Source organism: Dromaius novaehollandiae, chromosome W (genome assembly GCF_036370855.1).
Source record: "Dromaius novaehollandiae isolate bDroNov1 chromosome W, bDroNov1.hap1, whole genome shotgun sequence".
In the NCBI taxonomy this organism is placed as follows: domain Eukaryota; kingdom Metazoa; phylum Chordata; class Aves; order Casuariiformes; family Dromaiidae; genus Dromaius; species Dromaius novaehollandiae.
In genome coordinates this window covers 41,889,796-41,910,231 of record NC_088130.1, presented here as the reverse complement: position 1 = coordinate 41,910,231, position 20,436 = coordinate 41,889,796, and the positions used below count along the sequence as shown (strand labels likewise).

At 37.5% G+C, this 20,436-nt stretch overlaps 1 protein-coding gene across 4 annotated transcripts in view; it reads left to right on the top strand.

Moving 5' to 3' along the window:
- LOC112983664 (DNA mismatch repair protein Msh3) overlaps positions 1 to 20,148 on the top strand; it is a 118,872-nt gene extending 98,724 nt beyond the window's left edge. For all 4 annotated transcript variants that reach the window (XM_064500066.1, XM_064500065.1, XM_064500063.1 and 1 more), the window contains exons 21-24: positions 12,995 to 13,181; positions 13,390 to 13,519; positions 15,548 to 15,722; positions 18,894 to 20,148. In XM_064500066.1, coding sequence (XP_064356136.1) covers positions 12,995 to 13,181; positions 13,390 to 13,519; positions 15,548 to 15,722; positions 18,894 to 19,002 — 601 coding nt within the window. In that variant the 3' untranslated portion in view covers positions 19,003 to 20,148. The remainder of the gene's footprint in view (positions 1 to 12,994; positions 13,182 to 13,389; positions 13,520 to 15,547; positions 15,723 to 18,893) is intronic.
- Positions 20,149 to 20,436: the final 288 nt, after the last annotated feature.

Here is a 20,436-nt window from a genome sequence, read left to right as displayed (position 1 = left end):
ACAAAGACTGCAGATATCTGTGCTACTGCAGACTGTATGTGAGAAGTCCTTTCCCACTGGTGTAAACTCCTTGGTTTTCTTCTTGCACTGGAAGGATCTCATGTATTGTCAATGGCACTGTCGTCAGCTGAAGAGCACAGATTTGATATGTAGAGGACTCGAGGGTGTAGATAATACAGTCTTTCTGTCAAGTCCTGTTACTGAGGAGAGCAGAGTGTGGCCATTCTTCCTCAGAAGGAAAAAACAAACCGGGGCCAGCTACTGGCCTATCGCCCTCTCAGGTCCACCTACAAGTGTATTACAAAAGCAAAACAGTGTCTAGGTGTAACAAATTTTTACATTTAACAAAATCATGACCTTCAGGGACAACTGAAATTGTCTTAAGGTCTCTCATCCTTACTTTGTTTTGGCATGGTCTAGTGGGGAGATGTGATAATCTGGGAAGAAATGATGTTAAAGCTTAGAAGGAGGTTTAGGGATGGAGTATTTCTTCAAAGTAAACTTAAAAGTACAAAACAGAAAGCAGTCTTTCAAACCACTTTTCTTTGAAGGATCAACATCAAACATGCCACAATTCTTGTTTCTGTGTATTTTATTCAAAATATCTGTTTGTCTGGTCTCTAAATGATGCAGTTGACTTTGAAAAAGGTCAGGTCTTACGATAAGTATATTTTTGGCATTAACTCCCTAAATACCTATTTAATTTTGACAACTTCACAAACTTATATTGCTGTTTTGTCAAGAGTATGTAGACCTGAAAAACTAGTAGACAAGCCTCCCTTTCTGTTCTCTCTCTAGACAAACATAAGTATAATAATTGCATAAAATATGCATATTTATGGCATCGGTAAAATTTTAGTACTGATTTAAAAATCACGGTGGAAAGCAAATATTGTGTTAGCAGCTGAAAACATTTGTGCAATCAGTTTTGGATGTTTCTGTATTTGTTTTTTTCTTTGCTTGGTTGGAATGTCACTCATTAAAATTTGAAAGGTATTTAAAATTACATGACTTACATTAACAGATTAAAATGTTGCAAGGCTTGTTAGGAGTACATTTTACAAGAAGTTTTGAGAAAATTGTTAAGCACAGAATGAAGTGGTATTTCAAGCAGAAAAAAAGGATGTTCATATCAGAATAGAAATTGAATGGAAAAAGCTTTCCAGTTGTTTTTCTTTTTTTACCTCAAATAAAATAAATTGAAATTCAGGGTAAATCACTTAAGAATAGAAACAGAATAGTGGTTGTAAATATTAATGGAAATGAGTGTTGCGTTGGTCTAACTGCTGATGGCAAAAACTTCCAGCCTTTTGTAACTGGGCAAATAATGTTTTATCGATTAAATAATAGGTTGAGCTCTACCTACCAAGCCACAACATTTTTCTTCTCCACTGGTGAATCAGATGAAGAAATAGAACATAAATGCATATATTTAGGGACACTTACATTAGAAGAGCTTAGGAGAAACAATACGGCTGAATGAAGCTGTAGCCTTGTCCTTATTTCATTCCAGTTTTATCAGCTGATCAGTGGAAAGGAGAAGGACAGGAGCAGGATACGGGAAAAATCACTGATGTTTATTTGAAAAAATAAATAACAACCTTCATTGTTTGGAGCTTCAGTGCTGAAATGTTGATATCTGCACAGCAATATGCAAGCTAAGGTTGGAAAATAGAGCAGTTTGTATAGTAAGAATCCAGCTTGTCACATCCTTTGCTACTTTATACATTGATATGTTCATAGGCAAGCTTTATTTGCAAGGAGAATGCTCAGGATCTCACCTGCTTGAAAAAGCTTTAGAAACTTTCTTTATTAGAAGGCTCTTCCTGCACCATGATTTCACTGAACATGATAAAGAAATGGACATTCTCCACCCAAAACTGCCCTGTGTTTTTAACTGTGCTTATTGAGAGGGGAGGGTGCAGATGACATTTTAAAATGGTTACTAGCATGCAAGAAAGACTTGGGGAACTTTTATGTTTTAAATGTGCCTCTCCCATCTTGTTTTTAATCCTTTGTTCTATGAGTGGAATATGATAATATTGCTTCTCACTCTGGGGGCAGATCTTTTTTTCCCTGAATAAATATTAAACAAAAAAAATACTATATTTAGAATTATACATGTGATCACATATATGACATTTTTGTTTGTTTGTTTTATCTTTACCAAAAGATCTCTCTCTGAAGTTACAGCACCAATCCCATTACAGGGGTCCTGTGCCCTTCAACCTCAGAAATTAGTCAGGTCACTGGACTGGACTGGCATAAACTCTGTCCATTCCCATACTTAGCAATCATCAGTTGTTGTCCTTTATCGTATTTTGCCAGAATAGCAAATAGCCTCCCATTTATACATCACTCACAAACTTTGGTGTTCTTAGCTCAAAAGAGCAGTTACCAAACTTATAAATTCCTTGGTTGCATTATTGCTTTATTAAGCTTTATCAATGTCTTCAAGGCTTACATGGTAGGATTATGAAGATTAGTCTTTCTGCCGAGAAATTTCAGTTTGTTAAATCACAAAACCTGGCATGAAGATTCAGCTAGTCAGCTGCTTAATATCTTTATTGTAAAATCCAAGCTACCAAATTCCACTCCTGAGGTGACAGCAGTAGTCGGTGGTATAGTCTGAATACATCTTGTGTAATTTAGAAATTGCCTTGGGAGGATGCTGAATAGAAGCTGTAGAGGTGTTTATTATTTTAGCATAGCAGCTTGTCTGTGTATTACCTATTTTTGGCCAAAACATTGTCTAGTGCCTTATTAGTGGTTTTTTGTTTGTTTCTTTTTGTTTTTACATCTGAAAATAAATGTTTAAGCAATTCTGATTTTTCTTTGTGGAAAACTAGATTCTCGGGATTTACCTGCGCAGTTAGACCCTGAAAGATCAGGCCCAGAAAATTTCAAAACAGTATTTGCTCACACCTTTGTATATTCTATTTACATGTGTCGATGCTTATTATTTTTGCCTTACATGCTAATTTGTATATTGGGAAGAAAAGTAGGGAGCTATTCATAATAATGCAATGTCACATTACTGGCAAGTCTGTATTGGAATTCTGTGTACTGATATGCTAAACAAGTATTGTTTTAATGCTTTTATTACTCTAGAAAGCAACAATGGCAGTCAGACAAACAGAACTTGTTAGCTGTCAAGACCCAAAAGTGATTTTCAGAAATACCACTTTATGGTGCAGTAATTTGTATCATTTTTTTCTTGCTTACTGTATTTGTGTTTGTTGTATTTGATGATCTTATCTTGATCTTATTGATGGAGTAGCAAAAATGATTTAAACCTTTCATTTATGGTAACCATCATACAATTACATTTCTGGGATAAGTTATTCTCAGTTTTCCAGAGAAAAGAAAAGAGGATTAGATTAAATTGTCCATACCTATTTTCTATCGTGTAGGAAGGCTCTTTTTGACAAAGAGGAGAATGAATAAAAGTTATAGTTAGTGTTGAATTGGAGATGTTTTTGTTCTGTTTTTCTAGAAAAGTTTCATCTTGAACATAACACAATGCATTTTAACCATAACGAGATTTTTGACAATATTCTGTAACTCTGCAGAAAGAAATGGAACTATGCTGTGCATGTGTTTATAGCTTATTGAGCTTCACGTCTGTGTTATTTCATAGTAACAAGCATGGGCAGTGGTAGGGCTCTATCTCACGTACATATAACAGTATATATAACTGAACAGTCTATGGCTTTTGTATAAGGCATTTGATAAAATCAAATAAAACTAAATAAAAACTTCCCTTTTGTTTGCAGGAGTGCAAATGAGACTTAAATTCATTTAAGATGGAATATCTAAAACCCAATTACTTCCATATACAGAAAGTTTTATAACAATTCCTCCTGCATATTGCAGTATTCCTGAGAAGGGATTGAAAACCTTGTATATTATGAATATATTTAAAGTTATTTAAAAAAATAAAAAAATGCTTGTCTGCAGAGCTGACCATTCTTTTTACAGTAAGGTCGAAACTCTTAAATCAAGTGGTGGTATTTACCTTTCTAAAACTGTTCCATGCTATGGTTTAACCTAGCCACAGTCTGGATTGGATTTTCTGTAGTGCCCACAGGTTTAAAGGGGAAAAGTTCACTTACGCTGAGTGCTGCAGCTATTGTCCTTAGTCTGTTGCTATAGTTTCTGCTTTTTAATCCCCCCTTGGCCTCAATCCTTCAGCTACATATGCACATTAACTTAACTTAATTACCTCGAGTCGCCTCACTGAAATCTGCGAGTGAGAAGTGCGAACCTGTGCGCGTCTTGGGGTTGGATCTTCTGTCTTCGTTGATCAGCTTCTTCAGGTCAGGATCGACGGCTCGCTAGTAAACCCCCATGTTTGCATAGCTGCTCTTCTAACATAGCCTTCAGCAAAATGATTGCACTTTTAATGTGTTCCTTCTCCTGACTGTCAATAAAATTTAAACAGCCTTAACCATTTCCTACTGAGAAATCAGGGTACGAGCATGTCTTTGGAGCTTCAGTTGCTTCACAGAGCCTTGGTAAAGCTGCTTTTCCATCTCGTACCAGCCTTTCGGCACACCCTGCCTGCACTGGCAGGCCTCTCGGCCGGGAGGGGTTGCAGCAGAAACCTCAGGTCGGCAGCTCTGTACAGGGACAAATCACAATTTTGTCATGGAGGGCAGGAAAGAGAAATGTTTAGTTTTGTGTTAAAGTAATCATCAGAACTGATAGACCCATGCACAGCAATCTACTGACATGTTAGCTGTAAAATCCTTTGGGTGTCATAACACAGAATTGAAGCAATCGCACATGTAGCAGATCTTCACGCTGCTCCCCGTGGTTCTTGGAGGAACGCGGGTTAATTTGCTCTGATCAAATACCCCTCAGGATACTGTACGAATGTGTATGGATATAAATCCCAGAATCCTAAGTGCAAAACACAGCTTTGGATAATTTGCATATATGCATATAAAGCGATGTTCCTAAAAATGTTCTCATAGTTGCTTGTTCTAATTCTGCTTTTGTGTGTGTGTTGTTGCATTTTCTCCTGTTGAGTAACTTGATGAAGGTTTTAAAAATAGTTCTAAAACTTCCATCCACCAAGACTTTTTTAGTTCTGGAAGATTCCAGAAATCACGGAGAGTTATCTGCTTTGACAGAAATACAGTATCGGTAAACACAGTCCCCTTTTTTGGATAGTGACTGTGCTTCATCATAGTGAAAAAGTGTCTGCTAGGGTTTGATGTGGTATCAGCAGATGTATGGCCGCACCAAAGTTACCTTTTTCTGTTTGGTTAGAAGAAAGGAGATCCATTGCGGATTACTTGCCTAGTCTACTATAAAACCCCAACAGTCAGAACAAGGCATTTCCAGTTTCCCATGATGGGTGTCTGGCGAAGGGAACCAGCAGCGTGTTGATCCACTCCCCAGCCCAAGTGTCCATCTTCTGTCCTACTGCAAGTTTTCTTTGTGGAGCCCGGCCAGTGGCAGGGCCCGGCGGCGCCCCGGCGCTTCTCCCCGCATCCTCCGAGCACTCGGCCCACGTGCACAGGGGAGAGTCGGGAGCAACGTCAAACGGAGGGAGCAGAGTTTAGACGTGAGCAAGTTCAGTTCTACAAGACAATGGAAAATTTTGGAGTGAACCAGAAATCAGTCGAGTTATTATATCAGTGAGTGATGCATTGCCCGAGGTGGCGTAACAAATATTGTTACGAGCGAGCGGTTGTCCTGTTGCAGGCATGATGGCCGAGTTTGAGGAAAGGACTTCCTCTGTTGATCTTCCCCCAGTAACGGAGGGCAAGGCATTTCGAGAGTGCCTGAACTCCTGTTGCCTTACAAAGCGCTGGGAAGCGGAGTCCCTGGTAACTTCCTGTCGTTCAGGGCCTGTATTGCCTAGACTGGTATCATATGCTCCGAGCTCTGTCCTACCTGGTTCTCTCAGTTCAGGTGAAGCTTTTAAAATACCGAATGTTCACTGCAAACCACAGATGTTTTTATTGTTTCCTGTGGCTTTCAGCAAAAAAAATCAATGCAGTTCATATCATGAAAGCAGATCTGTTAGAAAAGTTTGTTTTAATATACTGGGGTATTGGTGCTTGCAGCATGCCTGTGTTGGCCGGGTCGATAAGGTAATAATGATTTAAGTGATGACTGGTTCTGGCTATTTCAATTACCTGGTGATATGGAAAAGAAACTAGTAAGACAAGTTTAGGGAAGCAAGTATTAATATCACTTTGGATGTGCTTTACCACTTTTTTTTCCCAGGGTTATGCAAAGTGTTTATCCCCTAGTGGTGTTTGATTTTACTCGTTTCATTAAGTTCTCAGTGACTGAGAATATCATATGTCTATAATAATTTACAAAATAAAAATGTGGTTTACACTAAATATTTGAAAAGCCTGACAGGATGCACTAAACAACTGTTCTTTTAGATTAGGTAACATACCATGAGTATGTCTTCATTTATAATTTGCAAATAAAGGAGTTGTAGAAATAGCTAAAGTGAGTGTGTGCCTGTTGCCTGTAAATAGGTTTGTATTATAAGCGTCCTCTTATTTCCTACTGCTGTCAACCATGTAAGCTTGTATGCAGTTTTTGGAAGTTGCTTGGGCACAATGCAGAAATACTGTCCCCAAAACAATGCATTCTGACATATTTAAGCTAAGAGTTACTTTTTTGAATTCTGTAATTGCAGTTTCTGTGAATTATTTTTCTTATTATCAGTCTCTGGTTTGAATCAATAATAGAATTATTTGGTAGAAATAAAGCAAATGATTTACCAGTATTTGGCCGAGCGGGGCGGGGGTGGTGGTGGTGGTGAAGCATTAGTTTCTTGCCAGTGAACTGTTGTAAATTTGCAGATGCTATCTTTTAAAGAATTACTCAATAAACTTTCATTGCATATGGAAAGTAGCCAGGACTGGAATATCCAACTCAGGCTACTTTTAGACTAACCACTGTGGAATTTTCATTAGCTGCCTGAGTGTTTGTTTTTAAAATATTTGGGGTTTTAAACCACTTCTGTGGGTAAAACTGCATGAGTGATCTGGTTAGAGGTTTTTGGATACTCGAGACTATGGTAGGAGAGGATGTGCGATAGTCAGCCTGCCAGTCCTCGCTTTAGTGTTTCTGTTTTCATTTTCTTGGTAGACCCATTTGCAAACTGCTTTTGATTTTTAACCGAAGAAGTCTAAGTATGCGTTGTTTGATGTGAAGAGGGCAAGACTGTGTTTTGCTTTTTTTATAGTACCTGGTTGAGGATAATGGAAAGGTTGGGAATGAGCTCTTATTTATATAATAACCTTAAACCATTAATGCATCTCTTAAGACTGTGATTGACTAAATTTACAGCTATGTGCCTAGCAGAAAGTTTAATAGCATAGATTAACAGGAGAAGATGTATCTGAGTGTTAAAATGAAATTATGTTTGTGTTCTTCCACTCATGTCAGGATCAATATCAAGTTTTTCTGTTCTCATAAAGATCTTCAGTTAACACCCACACTTTTCCAACCACTTCTTTTCTGCTGAGACCACATGGGAAACTTTAGCTGGAAAGGCTGCTTTCTGCAAAAGAATAAGAGGATAAGAAGCAGTTATTATGAAATCTTTAAAAATATGAACATGTCGTATAGAACAGTCCTATACCAGAAAAGAGAGAAATTATAAGGCAAGACCCTATCTAGTCGTTTCTTTTTGTAGTTATTCTAATTTAAATAAGTCGTGTTTAAATACAGTGAGCTTTGAAATGATATTTTGAAAGAGTTTTGCATGAGAGAGAGTGAGTGAAATTGTAAAGTTACGTTATGAAGATATTTTTGTATTTTTTTCAGTGTTCTCTTTGAATCACAGAAGGAGTCTTGGCTGTTGGGAGAGGAGTATTCTACGTGTTGTGTTTGGGATATGCTCACAGAAAAAAGTAATTTGGGTTTATCTTTTTTTGATGAATAGATAATTTGATTATAAGTATGTTCTGCAAAGAAGTCTGGCTTTAATTCTGGTGCCTGGGAAGTCAGACCGTACCTGGAAGCATGAATGTCTTCTCTTGAAAATGCTGCAGTCGCTGCAAAGGGAGTCTGTAGAGACTCCATGCTAATTAGATTTATTCCTCTGTAACAGGCACTAGGTTTCATTTCTCCAGATTCTGTTAAAATCAAGTGCATCTTTCTAAAAAAAAAGGTGAAAAATCTTAAATTTCATTAATGCTTTTTCAATGTGGTGTGAATCTGTAGCATGGTGATGTTCATAGCTGTCTGGAAAATAAGGCTTTTGGGAAATGCGCTTGTGATCTGGCTTTCTAGGATTTGTTCAGTGCTGTGTAGTTAGCTTTTTGTTACCACTGGGAGCATTCAAGCTGCTTGGTTATCTTCACAGGTAGTGGGAGGGCTTCATGCTAATAAAGAATAATAAAATACCTGAGGTCCACACAATGCTCTTCACTTCGTACCCAAACTGACTAGTGACATGTTGGATAACTTCCTTTGAAAGAGAGTGTGGAAAAAGCCTCAAGTAGAAGCTTCTGGATTTTGGGCAGGGGGTGTTCTGCTTGAGAAATTCAGCTTTCTGTTGCTTTCCATCATACTGGGGTGATCCGTCTTTTAACTTCCATGTTGTTGCTTTCCTCATTAGCCTGCTAGCACAGGGCTGCTGGAGCCTTTTCCTCTGGTGGCCTCCCTGCTCTGTTCCAAGTTAGTATCTTGTGTTGCTCTGTTGTTCCTCTGCCGCTGTTGGGCATCCCTGGTCTGCAGGTCTGTCCCCTTCCCCAAGACACTTTGTTTTTTGAGAGCAGTAAGAACAGCTTGTTGAGCAAAAGAGCTCCAAGTGCCACTCATTGGCTTCAATTTTTGCTTCCTTCCATGCAAGTGGAAGGCTTGTGTGGACGTGCACACGTGGGTGACTGTCAAAGCCCTCAAACCTGTCCAACCCATCAAAAGCTTAAAAGCACCAGACTTTGAGGACACTCTCAGGGCCACAGAGTATAGCAATATTAGTTCCTGCCTGCTGAGAGCAGGTTTAAACTGGTGCCAACTTCCTAAAAATTCTTGGGATACAAGGAGAAAAGTTACACTACTTTTGATTCTAGTGGTTTCTGGGAGCTATCACATCTTGTATCATCAGAAAATTCCCAGGATTTACAGAGTCCAGTAGTGGGACAAAATATCATAGGATACCTTCCCAGAATGGTGAGCACTTGTACCGAAAAAGATCAGTGCTGTGTGGATGCATTGACACTGGAAAGCAAGTTAATAACCAGCCATTTGAGTGCTGCTGGTGCAGAATAAAGAAATCTGTGTGTTTTCTCCAAGGGGAACACATGTAAGTTAAGCATGTAGTGCTAACTGATTTACATAAAGCTAGCTACTGCTGCACATCGTCTAGCTTATCCTCCAGAATTAATTCATGAAAACACTGCATCTTTTGTTGTTTTCTTTCCTGAGGTTATAGACAAGAATCTTTACCTTTGAAATCTAGCACTAAAAAGAGGTAATGCTTCCTAAATTCATTTTTCTTTACATAATGTGCTGAATATTATAAGACGAAGAGCTTTTAATTGTATGAAATGAGGTTGGCTGTCAAAGAGAGATTATAATAAGTGGTTTCTAGCCAAATTGCAGTTGCTGAGGAGTGATGGATCTCTTGCCAGCACTAAAGAGGCACTCTTCACATTGTATGTCTGCGCGCTCCTCGTGGGCAGAATGCAATAATCTTCCTGAATGTAGACATTAGAAATTCCATAGCAGAAATGTAAGTTTTTGTATTAACTGCGTCGCTCCTTTCAGCAGCTGGTGGTGTAACAAGTAGAGCTGGGAGAGTTGAGTGGCATCGTTCCTGCTCTAATGGTTTCCAGTTGTGCCTGTCCTCTTCTGCAGCAACCTTTTTTCCTGGCTTTTTTAACATTACTTTTTAATTAAGAGAGGGAAGAAAAGGGAGTGTGGGTAGAGCATAACATGCTTGCGTCTGTCTGTTCTGGGATCAGTGGCTCCTCTCGGCATGCTTCATGTTATTGTCTTGTGCCGTAGTGATGAATGCAATATTAAAATCTAATCAAATAGTTATTTTTGTTTGCATATAAAATTAAAAAAAAAACTGATCTCACTGTATGCACCTTACTCTTAAAGACTTTATTAGGATCATGTGTAGAAAGGTAAGTAGGTGGCTTAAGTGCTGGCAGCCTTAAGACCAGGATGAATATATGTAACATTTCTTTTTGCACAGTTTCATGAGGATAGCATCCCAGGTATTACGTATAGAGCAGCTGATAGCAGTGATAAATGATCTGTATTCTGTTAAATAGTATAGAAAAAGGCCTAATATTTTCATGTATAAAACTATTTGGGAGGCAAAACACATTAAAATGTAAATTCAAAGTAGTTGTACCTTTTGGAAGTTTAGTGTCTTTTTTTTATTATTTTTACTACTGATTTAAACTCTAATAAAAACAATTGTTTAAGCCATAGGTGTTCTGCCTCAAATACTTTATTGTATCATGAATTATATAGCATACACTGAAGGAACAATGCCTTGCTGCATATTAACTATTAGTATTATAAATGCAATCCTCCACGTAAAGCAGTTGTGTCTACTTATTTCTGGGACGATACTGCTTATCACTTAAATTTTAAGAAATATGATTCTTACAGGATTCTCAAGGGCAGAGGCAGAAAGAGCAATTTTATCCTTTTTTGAGAATGACATTTAAGAGTTTTTATGGCATTTAAAAATATACAAAGGGGTTTTTTTTTAATCTATAGATAAGCCAGAGCTGGGTTTGAATGTTTAAGATGCTGAAAATAAGGGCATGTTTTACAGCTGTTGTTAACAACAAGAAGATGATAATACATGTTTCTGCTTGTATCTTGACCATTTGTGAGGAAGTTCTGACAACTATTTCTGTGATTGCAAATTAGATTCAGAATGGCTAAATGATTTTGAGGGCTCTATGGAAATGATGCAATCCAAGAGAAAAATAGAACTGAGAATTCTCAATGTCATCACCAGACGTACAGGACAGGCTGCCTGGTTGTAGAGATGCTATCCCAACAATGAAAAGCCAAATAAAAAAGATAAAATAGTAATACTATTTAATAGTCTTAAGTTTGGAAACTAAGGTTAAAGTTGCCTGTTATGGAGCCAAAGATTGCTTAGACATGAAAAGTATTACCTTTCTGGAAAGTTTATTTGTAGTTAATAGCATTAAAGAGAGGTCTAATTTATATGGAGATTTGTACAGTATTGCAATAAAGGGTCATTGTTTAATTTTGCAGTAGTACATGATGCTGGCTGAAGCAAACTAGGAAATGGGGCAGGGGAAAACACTTTGAGAAGCTCAGTAATATGTTCATAGTTCTTAACAACCCAGTACCTATTTAAGGCATTTAAAATGATTTTGGTAGTGAGTAGCTTAATAAAATGTTAATTTCAGAATGTCTCGATATCCTGAATTAGATATTTAATTCAGTGAAACTAATGTAAGTTTAATTAGTTTATATGCAAATCACCTTTCTTTCAGAGCATTTTGGAGCATACCTGCTTTGTGCGTATGCAAATACATACGTGTTCAAGGAAGTAATTTATATAAACACTTGCCCTGCTCTTTGTATCGTAATGCCCATCTCCAGCCAAAATTAGTTCATTTGTACTTGAAGGCTTGCCTATGGTTAAGTTATGCATGTCACTATACCAAGTTTTCAGGGCAGGAACTGGAGAATGTATAGAAAGAAAACATAATTTTACTGTGTCCAGCCAGCTACTTTTTGATGTTGGTGATTGCTTACTCTTGACAACCATAAGCTCCTCATAAAACGATTAGAGTCTTGCAATGGGCACAACTGCTTTAGAGACGCAGCAAAAGGCTCAGAGAAGAAAGCTGTATTGGGATTCTCTTTGAAGGTTTTGATTAGCTTTAAATACTGTTGTGGCCAGCTGTTCTATTTGAAAATGTGATATAGTAAGCCTAGGAGTCAGTTTCCATTAAATCGATGCAACTTGTATGTAATTATTTTGTTGGCTGATGAGAGCGAACAAATCCCTTTTTACAGCCATGCTCAGTGGCCTGCTAACAATAACTTATCTCAAAAGCGATATTGTAACATAATTAACATAATTGAAAAGCATATATGGAAGAAGGAAATGTTCTTTCTTCCAGGTAGAAAGGGTATTTTATTGGATAGGCAAAGAAAGCTGCAGAAGAAAAATAGAGTGAATTGAGGTGAAAACTGCAATTTCACGATTTGAAATAGGATATGAGGGCTGAAGGTTGAATGAATCTAGAACAGTCTTGGAAGACTTGTATGAAACATGAAAGAATTTGTGTGTGTGCATGTGTGTGTGTGCATGTGTGTACGTAGAATAGAGGAGAATCCTTAAGTGCATGGAGGTTGGTAAGTTCAAATACAGTTGCGTAACAGGATGAGGAGAGTTAAATCTCTTTCTTTTAAAATTGTCTTTAGGCATACTAGTGACATTGTATACCTTTATAATTGGAAGAAATCACTGTTATTTTGTTACTTCCTGAAAGAACTAACGGGTATCTGGATGTACAAATGCCCAGTCACGTGAGCTTACACTGTATTTCTGCATGGAAATGCTAATATCTGATACTAGCAGGTGACATTAGCATTTAAAGAAAACAAAAGACTAAGCTCAGACTAAACAACAAAAAAAATCATTCCTTTTCACAGCTATCTGTGCTAGATAGCTGGCTGGTCTGAATTCCTAGGGTCCTTGTGCAGTTTGTCAAGATAGAATTATATGCCAAGAAAACCTACTTGTCTAGCTCCTTTTTCTTTACTCCTGTAGTTGACATGGGATGCTGGATTTTCCTTCAGACTAGATTATTGCTGGTGCAGAAGAGTTCTCTGCTGTCCCTAAAGCCTAACCTTCCCCAGGTGCCCCCAGGACCAGTATACCCTGTTGTCTTGGGGAATGCATGCAAGCCCTTATTTAGTGGTACATGAGTTGCTTCCTCTGGACTTAATCTGAACTTAATAAATTGACCTGCTTTCTATCCCAATACAGAATGGGGGCAGCAGACAACATTTACAAAGGCCGAAGTACCTTTATGGAGGAACTGACAGATACTGCTGAGATAATAAGAAAAGCAACCTCAAGATCACTAGTAATTTTGGATGAACTGGGAAGAGGAACTAGCACTCATGATGGAATTGCTATAGCTTATGCTACGCTTGAACATTTTATTAGAGATGTAAGTATTAAGTCTAACACATGCTCATAAATGCGTTCTTAGCCTGTATTGTGGTACGTTGACTTTGATGTGGGGTAGGTTTCCTTTCTGCAGAGATGTGACATGTCTGAACTAAGAGTGAAGAACTGTGGAGAAAGGTTACCAGTGTTATGCTGGTGTGTTTAAAAAACTAAAAACTAGACCCTCATATGTGTCTGTCTCATTGTAGGTGGAATCACTGACACTGTTTGTCACTCACTATCCCTCCATTTGTGAGCTAGAAAAGGTGTATCCAGAAAAAGTTGGCAATTACCACATGGCTTTCTTGGTGAATGAGGAGGAAAGTGGTGAACAAAAAGGTACAGTATAAATGCATCTGAGATTCTGGCACTGTAGGTATAGGCAGAAGATGTAAAACTGGCATGGTACTTTAAAGCTGAATATAAAAATGATAAAGCTACGCTTACTAGAATTGCAGCCTATATTTCATGTTTGGGGGGGGCTTCAAAACTGAACATCCACTTCTCTTTCACAATGTAAGAATGACTGAGCTGGTGTAGATCAAAGATTCACTCAGCCCAATATCCTTTTCACAGTAGCCAAATACTTAGGATTAGGGAGGAGTATAAAAATACATCAAACATATAGTGACTCTTTCTCTAAAAGATTTCATTGTCTCCAAACACTTGCTGTTCAGGAGGCCTCAATACCCAGATGGGATTTCTGCTTTTTAATAATCTTCAATGGATTTCTCTTCCATGAGGTTGTTAGGTTTCCCTGTGGATACATGTACACTTCCAGCATCTTCATCATATTGTCTCAAGGAGCTCCAAAATTTAGTTCTGCATTGTGCGAAGAACCACCTCCTTTTGTCTGTTTTGAAACAGCACCCACCTTCATTTGATAGTCCCAGTTCTTGAATCAGAAGAGGCAGAAAACTAATCCCTGTTCATCCTTTCCATGCCATAACCTAATTTTGTAGAGTGCTTATCATCTTCACACATTCAGATAAGCAATATGCTCATAAACTTCATATGGAGGTTTGGTGAAGGGAGAGTTGGCTTTTGTGTTCCGTTTAATTTTAGAAGCAGGAATCCCTGAAATGTGTGTTAACTTTGAGCACTGGTGGCTTAATGTAATGTTGTGTTTAGGTGACCACTGTCTAGCCATATTGATGCCTGCCTGAACATCTGCCTGTCCTTTTGACACAGAATTCAGTGATTGAATTGTTGATCTCATCAGATACTGAAATGTCATAGAGATGAGAATGTTCTTCTATATTTGTTCTTCCTCAGATATTGTCTCCATGAAACCCTATACTTTTGTGTTTCAATGTGCTGTATCAGCACTTTCAATGTTAGTTGGCCTGAACCTTCAGGCCACATGCAGTCTTTGCTCTTTTGCTCTGGCAAGCACAATGGACATGGTCCTTTCAGCGTTGTACCACAGCCCGGGAGCAACAACGTTATCTGTGTTTCTTACTTTGCCTGTATTGTTATCTCCTGCGTCTGTCGTCTTAACATTTGAATCATTTTAATTAACATGAATTTTATGGTGTGCTTTTTCCAAACTTTGGCTTAAATCATTTGGACGAAGTTAACTTCAGTCATTGGCATTTATGGAGATCTCTATTGTTTCCCAAAAAACTGCATTTTTTAAAGACGGGACAGAAGAATGAATGGCAGTGAATGAGGCCAGAGTTGTCCGCTGTCAACAAAAATCCTGGGTAGTGGAGGATATAACAAAAATGTCTAAATAGGAAGAAGAAGGAGTCATCACATTTATAATGACAGCTCTTGTGTTACAGCTCTTACATTTATAATAACAGCTCTCCGTCTCATTGTCATGGAAAAGAAAAAGAAGGCAGGTTCCATAACTGAAGATTCACCATCCTCACCTTTGTTTTTCCTAAGCATTTTCTATTTCCTGACAGCCAGAAGCTTTTTGTTTTGCTATAGTTAAAGGCTTCTTAATTACAGGAATGCTGATGCCTCCTTTATTCTGTAATTGCTGGGCAGACATGAGATGCAGTACCCCAGTTAGAGCAGAAATAATCAATTTGGCATATAAAGACTCTAAGCTGTGAACAGCCTTGTCAGCCTCAGCGATAAGAACCCGAGTATATAGCTTTTGCGCGTGCATGCACGCACAGACTCTTGTGTAGTAAGACACCAGGTAAAACTACAGTAAAGCATTTTATCAGTCTGACAATACGTAGGTAAAATGTGTGGAGTCAAGGAAATGTTTTTCTAATTTTATATTTCTTCAATGGAATTAATCGTATGGGAACTATGAATGATAATGAGACCACAGTCTCAGTCATTTCAGTGTTCAGACCATTACATTTTATTAATATAATAGTTTTTTTTGTTTGTTTTATTCTTCAGGATCTGAAGATGAAGAGAATCCTGAATTTATCACTTTTCTTTATCAAATAACTAAAGGAGTCAGCGCAAGGAGTTATGGGCTAAATGTTGCCAAACTGGCAGATGTTCCTGAAGAAATCTTGAAGAAGGCAGCTCACAAATCAAAGGAGTTGGAGGAATTAGTGAATACGAAAAGGTCAGAACAATTGCCATTTTCTTTTTTCTATGAAACTTGCAGATGTGAATGGAGGAGCATTTCACACTGGGCGTTTAAAAAAAGAAAAAAACAACAGTAAGAGCTGCTTCAGATATCCTTCAGCACTTTAGGGAAGAGAAAATGAAACAATCTTCAAAAAATATTTAAGAAATTTTGCAATACATTTCAATGAAAGTTTTAGATTAAATTATTGAAATAATTTTGTATAACTGTATCATCTAATGCTTATTTTTATTCTTACCAGCAATATTAAAAATATTAATAGGTTTAATTTAGAAAGGGTATTATTTGCTTTGGAATTTGAAATTGTATTTGCAGACTGTAGTGTACAGGGGAATGCTGATAATGTTGCTTCTGGTTTAACTTTAAATATTTATAGCAGATTTTGGTTGCCCCGCACACACAAAATTTTACTGGAAGTCTGGGGATTTTAATACTTTTCTGATAACCAGTTTTCATTTAGGATCCTATATACCTTAAATAACAGACTCATAATGAAAATTCCCTTGTGTATCAAATAACATCACTTTTATACGTCCTGTAACATTATGTACACAATTTAGATGTAAAAAGCTTAGTACTCTTATGCATTTCCACTGAATTTTTTATTGCTGTTATTTTTAGTGATAGCTCTGAATCTGTAAAATTCAAGTAGCTCTTTAGGAATATAGTAAAGCAAGACCTTTCTTGCCTGATGGCCACAAATAATCCTAGCAGAAGTATTGTGTAAGAGAAGATTTTAAATACTAATTATTTGTAGGTGCAAACAGTTCATTTGAAGTGTAACAGTGTATAGAGCTTAAAGCCAGTTTTTATCTCTTTAAGAAAGGAAAACCAGAAGACTATATTGAAGATACATGACAGTTTATGGAAAATAACATAGACATTTATGTTCCTTAGAAATAATGATCCATAATTTACAAAAGTAAAACAACAAATTATTAGCAATGTCTTAACTGTTGTTGTAAGATACATGGGGCTCTGAAAATAAGAGAAAGTTATTCTCTAGAAAGGTGACAATATGAACTGGAAAGCCGGAGTTTTTGTGTAATCAAAATGTGAAATAATAAAATATGTCCATTTGGTTTATCTTCCTTTGATCTGACAAAACCGTGTTAGGATATTGCTTGGCTACGGCACAAATAGAGTTCTAGAATGCATCCATTGCTAAAAAGAGAGTTTATTGCATACAAAACCTATATGCAATAAATATAGTACATGATCATGGAATTAGAAGACTGTTTTGCAGTGCACACAGAGGGGTAGAGCTCGGGCTGACTGAGTAATTTTACCTGTGGGATTTGTGCATTTTTCAGCTTTTGAATATGTAAGCGACCATCTGTATTTTAGCTTTTGCTGTGTAGTGTGCCTGTAATTGTAAAGTGAAAGAACAAATATTTAATCTACAACAGCGATGAGTCAGGATTCAGGACTTACCACAAAGCTCTACATCCCCAGTACCTAACAGGCTGCGGATGCCTGGGCTGTGGGAGCGCTGCACCTGGGAGGAGGTTGTCTGGGAGCCTCCTGGGCAAGCTCGTCCCTGCGGGCGGCTGCTGAACGGGGCTCGCGGCCCTTTCCGCCGGGAGAAGGGCAACGCCGCTCGGGAGGGGAGACCCTTCGTTCTGGCAGCGGTCGGCACTTTGGCAGGATGCGGATAGCTGCGAAGCTGCAGCCTCGCCTGCCGCACCAGCCTCCCCGTTTGGAGCGTGTGCCCCTTGCACCTGCCCCTTTAGCACGAGGCCGGGCTGCTGGGGGGTCAGGACAGCGGCACCGACTGCACAGGAGCTGCGATCCTGTGCGTTATGTCACTGTGCCAGGTCAGTCCTTCACTGTAAATCTCTTGCCTGCACTTTGTAGCTACCTTCACGCATCTAGATAAGAACCTGGAGCTTGAGTCCGTGAAAAATTTTGAAATATCAGATGTGCCTGATGACTTCACAGTGCATAAATTTTTCTATTACCTAATTTTTAATTCTTCCGGTTCTTCTGTGCAGCTCATGATAAAAAATATTCTCTCTCATATATTCCTCAAATTTCCTTTTATTGCCAGAGTGTGATCTAAATATGAAAGTATTTTTCCGTAGCTCTTACTCAAAAGAGGCATTAACCAATTTTAAAATGCATATGAGCTTTGTTGTGGTGTGTCTGTGGTAATGAATAAAAATTATCCAAAAAAATGTTGATATGTTTTTATTAATCTGCAGTTTTATTTTGTATTTTGCTGTGTTTTAAGGACAAAATTGTTGTTAGGCTGACTAGTATATTGCAATAATGTTATTGTCTCACAACATTTTACAATTGCATGTTTTATTAAAGAAGAAAAGCCTTCTGGGCTGATAAAAATATTTCTTAAATAAGAGAGTACAAAATGTGTAATTTACCATTGAGCCTGAACAGTGAGCATCTAGCCTGCACAGGCAAGGTCAAGTCCCACAGACAAAAATTCCTTCCTCACCACGGGAACTTAATGGCTTCCTGTCCAGAAATACAGACATGATCTTGGGAACCAAACTCAGACCTGTACCTAGCAGTATACTGGGCTGTCATGATACCCACAGGCCAGCTACCTTGTCATTTTTTTTAATCATTTCCATATTAAGAATATCCACTGGGTAATTCCATCCAGTCTTGACATCTTTTCTCATCAGGAATGTTGGCTTAACCCATTTGAAATGTCTTGTTATTTATTACAACTCTTATCAGTCTTTCTTAAACCTAAACATATTAAAAAGAACATAGGAAGCATGTGTGTATGAACTGATCTTGAAAATGCAATTTCCCTTCATTCTCTTACGGATTCTACAAGTGCAAGTTCATAGGAACTGGACGCTGAACATCTATCTGTACACACTACAATACTGTTTATTCGCTTCCTTGTTTTACTTCTGCTCAGTCTTTTGTTTCGTTTTGTTGATGCTTCTGGTACTATAGGTTATTTGTAAAATTACATTGTTGACTATCCTAGAGCTGTAATACATATAGAAGAAAATGTTAACTGATTGTTTACTGTATTTATGGCTCACATAATGCTTTGAGCTATGCATACTGCTATTTTTGACTGTGTATAAGATTCTGCAAATGACTGTAGGACTTTCAAGGTTTGATGCGTTTAAATTACAAAACTGTCCTTGTTTTGATTTTTTTCAGAAAAAAGCTAAAGTCTTTTGCTGAAGTATGGAAGATAAATGATTCTCAGGAACTACAGAAATGGATAAGTGGGTCTGAACCTGAAGATGAAAGAAAGGACAATTTTTAATCCTCCAAATCCTGCTTAAAAATGGAAGATAGTGGAAATGTAATATGTAGGTCTGGGAGTAATATATTTATCAGAGTTAAGTTCTAGATGTATTGAGTTGACTTTTCTGCCTTTTGAGAGATAAGAGCATTGTGATATGAAGCCTAGCATCCACTTCCTGATCATATGTAATTTTGTCCTTCCACATTACTTTTCCAAAGTGTTTTCCACTCTTTTGCTTAATTGCAAAACGTCTGTTGACATTGGATTAAGTTTATAACATGTTTCAGAAACATGAAAATTATGTTGCTAAATTATTAGATAATACTTTTATTAATAAAATATCATCTTTTAACTTTATTGTACTTTGATTTCTAAAGAAACATTTCTCTGCCTTGGGAAAAATGTAGCTGAGTCTTCACTGACTATCTACGTTATACTGCTGTGCAACCTACAAGAGTGAATATCATAAAGAGACATTATTTTTTGTTCTAGTATTAATGCATTTTAAAATTCTCTGTTTTGGTAGAGCACCTGCTAAATTTAATATACAGAGAAAATTTAGGAAAGTGAGGATTGTGTGGCTGGATAAGAGAATCTCTGCTCTACTCATGAGATTAATGGTGGTGCAACTAGTAGTTTTTAAAGCAGGAGCAGAAAATGTGTGTAGACTGGCTTTCCTCTTCCTTTTCCTTCTTCAGTCTCATAAATGCCTGCTTCCTTTTCAGCTTCAGCTCTACTCCAGATTTTGGTCCTCTCTTGCAGAGTCTGGAGAAAGACTTACTCTAAGTCATGTTAGAATAAGGTAACATCAGGTAAAACAGGCGACTCATCAATTCAAACTATGCAATTGGTAATCCCCAAAGCTCTGCCAAGTGCAGAGTAAACCTGGAAAAGAGAGAGAGATGTATTTTTTAATTTTTTACTTGCAGTGATCAAGTTCAAATTTCAAATGGGAATGTGATTTCCAAATCAGTGTTCCTTTATAGAAGTAAGTGGAATATCTTGCTAAGAAAAAGAACAGTGATGTTCAAATACTTGAACCGTAGCAAGATTGTTTGTTATAATTTAAAAATACTTTATTGTATGGTAAGAATTTCAGTGAAATAAAATACCTTGGTTTTTTGCTCTAATGAAAATAATAAAATTGGGTTTTGTCATCTTCGAGACAGCTGAACCTTTCTGATTGTTTTGTTTCAGTAAATATGGGGGGGGGGTTTTGTTAAGTAATGCATGTCAGATGAATATGAAATGATAACATGGTACAAGTGATTGATCTAATCTTTCCAATGTAAAGAACTCTTGAGCAAAAAATTACATACTTTTTTACCTGTCATAAACAATTGCTAACCTTCACCAAAGATTTTTGTCAAAATTCCCCTTCAGATTGCAGAGCATCCTTTAAACAAATAGTTTGTCTGCCACTCAAAATAGCAGCCATCAAAATGAGAATTT